The following is a 9,322-nucleotide window of genomic DNA, read 5'->3' on the forward strand; positions in this document are numbered from 1 at the left end:
CGCGGGCGGCAATGAACGATCGTGTTAACGAAATTGCGGATGATTCTTCGCCGGCTTTGATGGCCATCCGCATCGCGAATCGATTCCAGCCGGCTGTCCGTCCACCAGAAATGAAGCCGTTATTAAATTTGTCTACCGTTTGAACTGTTTGCCAATCGCGTTCCTCTTTCAACCCTTACGTTCCTCATTTTCTTTCTTAATTTTACTCTTGTCTTCCATATATTCCTCTTTTTCGGATACGGAGCACGGTTAATTAATACGGAGATATCGTTTGAACCTAGTCAGTCGTTAGCGGGAGGTTTCAACGGAGGAGTGGTTGATTGAAAAAATTCTTTTATTAAACTTGACTTCGCGGTACGAAATGAAGCAGAAAGGAGGGATGATATTTTACAGTTTCAATGTTTACTTTAATTAAATGTGTAACGAGTATTTCGTATGGAAACAGATTTTACAGTGCGTTCGATAGGTATGTTTAATTTAATTAAATATTAGTTCATCTTTTATTGACCGTTACCACGGGCAAATGTTGGATATGCAGAAACGGAGGAATAGTTCGTTAAACAACTCGTTTTTTTATTCATTCTTGGACAATAGAATGCACGTGTAGAGGAAAATTGCGCGTGAAAATGTTTTATGGAGAGAGACGCACGTTCGTGAATATTTTTCGGTACATTCAGAAGCCGGAGACGGGTAGACACTACACTCGCACATTTGGAAAGCTGTTTATCGTTTCCTCGATGTTCGACCATTTCCTCGTTCGTCTTTATCGGACCGGAAGCCAGCAAAATCGAGGAAATTTTCCCGCGTATCGTGGCGTATTATTTTCAACTGGCTAGACTGTGGTGCGGTAAATGCATCCTGCACACACGAAAACACTGTTGCCGCTGATTATTTCCCCGCGATAACAACTTTTCGGCGGCCTGGCCCCTTTGTGTTTTCCAATGGCTTCGCGTCGAATAGCACGCGTTATTTTCAATACTTGGAAATTGGTTGGACTGAATTAACTTTGCGTAAATTAATTAATGGGGAAATTCACGACACATGCTCTCTGTTACGCTCGAGAGTGCTGAGAGTCACAAAAGTGCTCTGCGTCACTATTGAGAGTGCCGAGTGCCTCGAGAATGCTGAGTGTCACGGTCGAGAGTGCTGAGAGTCCCAAAAGTGCTCTGTGTCACAATTGAGAGTGCCGAGTGCCTCGAGAATACTGAGTGTCACGGTCGAGAGTGCTGAGAGTCCCAAAAGTGCTCTGTGTTACAATTGAGAGTGCTGAGAGTCGCAAAAGTGCTCTACGTCACAATTGAGAGTGCCGAGTGCCTCGAGAATACTGAGTGTCACGGTCGAGAGTGCTGAGAGTACCAAAAGTGCTCTGTGTTACGCTCGAGAGTGCTGAGGGTCAAAAAAGTGCTCTACGTCACAATTGAGAGTGCCGACTGCCTCGAGAATGCTGAGTGTCACGGTCGAGAGCGCCGAGAGTCCCAAAAGTGCTCTGTGTCACAATTGAGAGTGCTGAGAGTAAAGTGCTCTACGTCACAATTGAGAGTGTCGACTACCTCGAGAATGCTGATTGTCACGGTCGAGAGCGCCGAGAGTCCCAAAAGTGCTCTGTGTCACAATTGAGAGTGCTGAGAGACGCAAAAGTGCTCTGTATCGCGATTGAAAGTGCTGAGAGTCCCAAAAGTGCTCTGTATCGCGATTGACAGTACTGAGTTTCACGTGGGTGCTGAGAGTCCCAAAAGTGCTGTGAGTCCCAAAAGTGCTCTGTATTATAATTGAGAGTGCCGAGAGTCCCAAAAGTGTTCTGTATCACGATCAAGAGCGCTGAGTGTCACGAGAGTGCTGAGAGTCACGAATATCCGAGTGCCACGAGAGTACTGGGAGTCACAAGAGTGCTCGCTATTACGGAAGTGCTCCCAAACGTCAGAAAAATCGAAATTCAATGCAACCAACCTGGACAGAGCTACTTAGAATTGTCTATAAAAGTCGCTCTGACCTAGATTAACAAATATTTCCGCCTGTTAAACATTCCTTGCAGATATGCCCGTTTTATGTGTAATACAGCGCAACCAGTACCGCGTTATCATTCTCCAGGTTGGTTTTCTCGTTCGGTCGATTCGCTAATTAACGGCACGCGGAGAGTGAGCTGGCCAATAAATATCGCGCAAGAATTCTCCGCGCCCATGGAGAGCAATATTCTTCCGAGTAACTGGAAGCGCATTCGTTCGGTACATAATTGGAGGACTGCTGATGTCAATTCGAAGAGAAATGGAGCGTATTCATCGTTTGCTTCGCCGGAAGTTTGTATGGCTGAACGGAAACATGGGAAATTAATCTACGAGCAATTATCGAATCGAAATTTCCTTCTCCCCTTGTATTTGCTTTTTATCATATGTTAAGTAAGAATTTTAATCAAGAATTTCAGCAACGTCGAAGTTATTTTTTTTTTTCCTTTCGTTTCAAATGAAACTCTCTCAACGTACATTTTCTGGGATATCGGCAATGGATACAGACTGAACAGACCTTTGAGTACACTCTCTCGATTCATTTTCGATGTTACTTAAGGCGTCGAAAAAAATTTCCAGCGAAATTCACAGGATTCTACAGGTACTCGATATCGTCTTCTCGATTTCGCCTCTGAAATTACATCCGTCGTATTAATTACTATTATCCTCTTCCCCTAGGAAGGTTAGAATAATTCACCCTCTTCCTGCAAAATTTCTTTGCCTAAGTTGCACTCCTCTTAAGAAATAATTAAGAAATTTACGTCAAACTCTCACTTAACACGCAAAGCATCTTCTGCCCTGTAAATTACACGTTTGAAGCTTGCAAAAAGCTGCTGCATCCACTTATGCGACAATTAAACAAACAAACTTGTCAAAGAAATACAAAAGTGTCTTGGCTTCTAAAGTCTTTAAAATTTCAACAAGAGCCACGCAACAGATCTCGTTGCAGCAGTTTCCCTCCATGTTTGCCTTCATCAAACACGTACAGCAAGCGCGTGTATACGTCGAACGTTAAAGCCGGGCAAGCAAAACGGTTGTTTCGAGTTCGCGAAAATCTGAAAATAAGCTTAAACCGAAAACTGATTCACTTCTGGCCTGTTTTGAATTCCCTATGACGCGTGTCGACCGCGAGAATTTGCCGGGTATTACGGCATTCGGAATTCGTCCCGCGGAAAATGACTTAACAGCTCGTGCTCAGGCTCATTATAGCGGAGGTATTTTGCGTCAAAGGAAATCGCGGAAAATTGACGTGGAAAACGGGTAGGAAGTGGACGAACACGATTAATCCAATCAGATTAATGAGCTTTCGGTCTCTGAATCTGAAAACGCGCTCGTCGAAATAATTAGATCGCTGGCTGAAATGGCTTTGTTGCTCGTTTCGATATTGGATGCGCGAAATACCCAACTGCACCGGAATTAGCGGTATAATTTCGATGATCGTCGTGTAATTTCCGAAATAAGCTTGTGTTCGCGGTGTAAAAAGTGTTGACAATTATTGAAAATATTAATCAATTTGCAACAACTGACACAGACGTGACAAGAACTTCGAAATCGAGTTAGTTTCACTTGCATTCGGTAAAAGAAATCCTGAAAGAGTGCGTTCGTTTTCGAGAAAAGGAATTTTCAGAAATAGTCTATGAAAATAAATTGTCAAAAATATACCATAAAAATAGAAAAATTCGTAAATGGAGTACGTATTATGATATGAAAAATATTTAACATGCAACAAGATGGTAATCAGGTGCATTTAGAGTACCGCTACCTGCTGTTTCTCTATTTCAAGAGCACACCTCTCGGCACTCGAGATTTTCGTCTAATTCAAAAGTGAACGAATAACGGAAGAGGATTCTCGAGAAGCACGGAGGTGTCGCTGAAATAAAAATCCAATCCAGACGAACACTCGCGACAACATACGTCAAACGGGGCGTGAAATGGCGAATTAAACGTACTCCGCTCGGACGACAAACGCTTTTTTAATTTCGCCAAGACGGAGCGCGTGAATATGAGACACGTTCACATATTGCCGCCGTGACGTTAATGTCGTGTTCTCGCGTCTCTTTCCAACTTCGTTGACAGGGTCCGGATTATTTTCATAACAGCGCAAGACGTGCAAGTCGCGTTTATAAAGCTCTGTACCGCTCGACGCGGAAAATAACACTGGCAACAGAATTAATCTCTCTCCACGTTGAAATTCTCTCAACGCTCGTTTTCGTTCGATAACGTCCACTGCCCTTTAAATTCTCGCGGCAAAAATAAAAATGCAAACGTTGAATCACTCCCCGAAGACTGCTCGTAAAACCGTATTAAACGGTTTAAACGTCCATAGAATTTCACGACGTACCGCCGCCCGTCCCGGCGCATTTTCATTCATTTTCGAACAACAACCCGCTCTCTCTGGCTCGCTCTCGGAGAGTGATTTTACCTGGTTGCATAATTTACACGGTCCCAGGACTGTCGTCCGGGCAGAGAAATAAAAAAAGAGGGCCGGCGAATATTTAACGCGGCGCCGTGAAATGAGCAGACCTCTGAGGAGTGCCGTCGCGCTTTTTTTCCAGGCGGAGCCGGCGCTCATGTACGACAGCGTGCAAGTGTTCGCCGTTGGATTGAGGACTCTGGAACAGTCGCACGCGCTCAGACCCGCGAACATCTCCTGCGAGCTGGAACACCCATGGGACGGAGGTTTGTCCCTCATCAACTACATCAACTCGGTGAGTTCAAATTTTCTCGCGTTCATGCATGTACTTCTGCCGGGGCAGAAAAAAGGAAAATATCCTTGCTGGCGTGATTTAACCCTTTGTACACCCACGGGTCGTGGAATATTCTATATTTTTTAACGGTCACCTGTGAATTATGAAGGTGGACCATTTGCGTGTGTGCGAAACCGATGTGTGACGACAATCTGGACTCGCTTGATAATCCTGAAAATAAAAGCGTGCCGAATTTCCGTCGATTGAACTCTCTAGTGAATTGCTGGAAAAGATGGATATTTCCAAACAAACATACCCACGCGTCGCCTCGTCTTCTCGGATAAGACGTTTTCCCCTCGAATTGCGAGGAGATTAATGCGCGAAGGCACGGCGGGTATTTCGTATATACATACACCCTGTAGAAGTATTTGGACAAGGAACGTTCCTCAAAACGGAATTTAATGTTTCGTCGCATTAGCGGGCCGCGATGTTATTCGAGAAATGTCTCGGTGAATGGGTAGATGGGAAAGAGGAAAGTCAGCAGCGCGAAGACAACGCATTTTACAAAATGAAAATCGTACGGGGAAAGGGCGAGGCCGATCCACTTTCAACCCAACCACGCGGACGTTTATCACGCGCACGAAGAAACTGCGGTTCGGGATGAATTACGGATACGAGGGGATTGGCCCGTTGCCAGAAACAACTGTATTCCGGATAATTGCGAGATCTCTCTCGCGTGGACGAACCACGGTTTTACGTACCTACTCGCTGCTGGAATCGAGGATAAGACGTCTTCTGCTGACGAAAAACAACTTGCAACCACTGAATCTTTGTCGGGATGCGCAAAAAATGTTGGACGAATGAGTAACGCACAGGGTGAACACTTTGATATCTCCTTCATTTTTAATATCAGAAATGTTTCAAACACAGTCTGAATCGTTCGAAAAGCGGAGTGTCGTAAATCGAAAAGTATTGTTGGAGTGTATAATTTAAAAAATGACAAATTTTTAATCAGAAATGTTTCAAACACAATTGAAATCGTCCCAAAGGAGGAGCATCGTAAATAGAAAATTTCCTTTGAGTATATAATTTACAAAATAAAGTGTATAATTTTCTCTACTGAAATAATGAAATTTTGACTTGCAACTTCTTCACGTCGCAAATACTCAAAACGGCGTGCATCTGCCGCGATAGATCGTCCGAAACGAGGATCAGTATCGAACAATACCAATATCGTTTCACCGTGTATTAAACAGATTCGCTGGGAACCAATTGAAAAATTAATTCGCGCCGTTTCGACTACGGTCTGGTTCACTTAATGAAACTTTTCCAAAGTTTTCACCGGCTATTACGATAACGAACCGTGGCTCGTTAGAATCGGAAACGGGTAAATCAAACGGGGGAAGAGGACCGCGAGGGGTAGATGATCGTAGGTGTTCGCCTAATTGTAACCGTTTCGTAGCTAATAGAATTAATCGTTTAACGCGATCACACAGGCTAATAACGTCCTCGATAACTGATTTCGTTTTATCTTGTTTCGTACGCGACACGCATTACACCGCGTATCGACACATCGGTGGCACGCTAATGCCGATGAATTACGAGGCCTGTAGCGACACCACGCTGTTGCAACCCTTTAAAATTTCGACGTATCGACGCCACGCGTTCGCCAATATTCAACCGCCTTTGTGTACGCTGTGTCGACATGCCGAAAGGCTGTTTCTATGAATTTCAATGGACAGTTTACTACCATCACCTCCCCTCCATCTCATTCCCCGGAAACAGACAAATTTCATACAATAACGAACGGTTTTCGAGGCTGTCAGACTCGTCGACACCACAAATCCTTCGAAGGTTTTGTTCGTTTCCTATTTCCTGCGATGAGTAGTACCGTTTCCACTGGCGTGTATATGCAGTGAAATAGCGTACCATTTGTCAGACAACCGAAACAATCGAATCGTTAGAGAGAATCTATCGATGCTCGCGTATCGTTACACGTTATTAAAACGTCATTATTTCTGATACATTGAACGAACGTTACGCTACTACGATAATTCAAATTAACGAGGAATTATTAGGCGTTACACCTTGTGCAACTGTTCGATAGTTTCGCCGATCAGAGGTGGCCCAGGTTCGTTTGTAATCTAGACGTACTCTTGCTCCCTCTCTCTCTTCGGTTCGTAGCTGTCCGAAGATGTTCGCGGACATCTCCCAAGGGGAAAGCACTTATGGACCACCATTAATTTAATAGCAGGATGGCTAAATTCCAATATCGGTCGTTCGCTAATAGTCTCCAGACATTTGTCGCCTTCCATTCGCCGAGAATTCCAGGCATTACGTGCAGCGTACTTACCACGGATCGCTGCACGAGAATTCGATCTCGTATCCTGGCCTGTCTTTCCGAACCGGTTCAGAGAGACACGTAAAGTGAGAATAAGAAACCGGGAAAGTTAGATGAGCAGAGAAGAAAATGAGAAAGGACTGATAGCGGTGATCGTGGTGGGAGAAGGTCTCTTTTTCCTAGAGATATCGAGCTTCTAACTTTAGCTTTCGCGTGGTATCGCTGTATCGCAGCAACGATGGCTCGATGAATGGAAAATGGAATTATTAACGTTAATTAAAGTCGAATTATTAACTACAGAAACGGCGATACAGGGTCGTTTACAATTAACTACAATTAACAATTAACATCGTTAAAAAGGGTGCAACGAAAAGACGAGCGAGGGAATTTCGAGATATCTCGTGCAAGGAATCAATTTACGAGACATCCCAGCGGAAAAAGGGTTAAGAAGGCGGAGAGAAGAATTGAAAATCCACGTTTAATCCGCGTTTAGCCGTTGAAATTTGATTAGGAAAAGGATAATTGTATGTACGCAGGGGGAATGACAATCGATACGCGATAAAATCAGAGTCGACCTGTTAACAAGCGTGCACAGTCCTCGTTACATTTCACATTCATGGAAACACCGCATAAAGGGATTCGTAACGATTTGAAACGCGGTCGGTGTTTACGGTTTTAACAGCGGTAACGAGCTAGACCGTTCATAAACGGCGCTTTTTTCCGCCGTTTGAAAAGCGTCGCACGATAACGCTCAAGCCGTAAAACTACTTGGCGCCACTCCAAACGCGTTTATCGCGGGATTAGCTATTCCGCGTTGTTTGTTCCGTACGCTTTTCCGAGCATCTTTCCGCCCGAATTTTGGCACGCGCTCTCCGCCCCTGTTTATCCCGGTTGGCAGCGTTTCTCGCGGCGCGGCGTGCTTCTTTTCTCAATTTAGAAATGCGTGCTCGAATCGGGGAAAATAGGTCGTTAGCCCTCGGTGTTCAGGTTACGAGACTCTCGATTATCGGTTGAATAACCTTTTTTTATACGTCGGAATCGTTGAATTTCTCGCGTATTGAAATTCCTCTGTGACTCGATACCGGAAGAGAGGAGCGCGGGTATCCATTTGAAATTGAATAGCGGATTAACGATGGGAGAAAATATCGTGGAAACAGTGTTGCGCGCGGCTCGGTTTTTCTATTGAAAAGTAGCGAATTCATTGGCGATTCTTCGCTGCAACTGGTCTCGAAACGACCAGATGATTCATAATGCCCCCCGCCAGAAAAGAAGTATACAATCGATGATTTACCTCGTCGCGGTAATATTTCACCTGTGCTTTATTGTCCGAGGTATCGAGGACCCGCCGTTCATTTCCACGCGTACTTCCCGCCTCTCTTCTCACCCCCGCGTTTCACAGCTTTTCTCGCGAACCGTGACTCAATTATCACAGCCTTCCAACACGGAAGACACCGGTTACGTGTCTAATCTCTCGTCGATGGCATAAATCGGTCGTCGGTCGAAATTGTGGCGCCATAAATCATGGCGATTTCGCGGTAAGTCGCACAACAGGCTGCTTATCGTGCACACGTCGATACGTCATGTCTATGGCTGCCTGGAAATTCTGTGTACCGCATTGAATAACGCGTCACTCGCGATGAATTCTCGACCTTTCTCTCACCTGTCTTTCTACTCTGTTGAAAAGCGTCGCAGGTTAAATGTCGTTCTTCCTTCGAGCTCTTCTTTATTTAAATGCCGCGCTTCTTGGTCTAGACGGTGACTTCCCTTTCGAGCATCTCTTCCCGCAGATTTACTGGCTTACTTCCTTTTGAGCGTTGAACTTCTTGCTTTAACGGGTTTCTTCTTTCTTAAGCTCCGCCACTTCCCCGTTTTCTCTTTCCTTTCTTCCTTCTCCAACTTTATCTTTATATTTGCCGCTTGATGAGTATTTAACGAGATATTAAAGTTGGGACGTTTTAATAAATAAGCGGGGTAACGTGGGCACGATAGAATTATCGCGGTATTATTCCTTCGCGGCATTTCAGATAAACGATGCAAATTTATCGAGAAAAATAACAATCTTCGCGAGTATGTAAAATCGAGAAGATATACTCAGGACTGTAGCTACGGATATTTATTCAAAACGTGAAAAATTGTTATCTTTCGTTGGTAATTTGTGGCGAGGAACTGGGACGTAGAATTTTTATTACGTCGTTCCGCTACGGTGGAAGGGGTGAAACGAAAGCTTCGTGTACTTGGTGGAAAGTGAGTGCACCAGGCGTGTGTAGAGGCGATCACACGCGGCCAATATACGA

At 44.5% G+C, this 9,322-nt stretch overlaps 1 protein-coding gene across 1 annotated transcript in view; it reads left to right on the forward strand.

The window, feature by feature from the left end:
* LOC108578057 (glutamate receptor ionotropic, kainate 2-like) overlaps window positions 1-9,322 on the forward strand; it is an 80,727-nt gene that overhangs the window by 39,618 nt on the left and 31,787 nt on the right. The window contains exon 6 of the mRNA XM_017941315.1: window positions 4,556-4,708. Within this exon, the coding sequence (XP_017796804.1) occupies window positions 4,556-4,708 (153 nt within the window). The remainder of the gene's footprint in view (window positions 1-4,555; window positions 4,709-9,322) is intronic.

Source organism: Habropoda laboriosa, unplaced genomic scaffold (genome assembly GCF_001263275.1).
Source record: "Habropoda laboriosa isolate 0110345459 unplaced genomic scaffold, ASM126327v1 scaffold5, whole genome shotgun sequence".
Lineage (NCBI taxonomy): Eukaryota > Metazoa > Arthropoda > Insecta > Hymenoptera > Apidae > Habropoda > Habropoda laboriosa.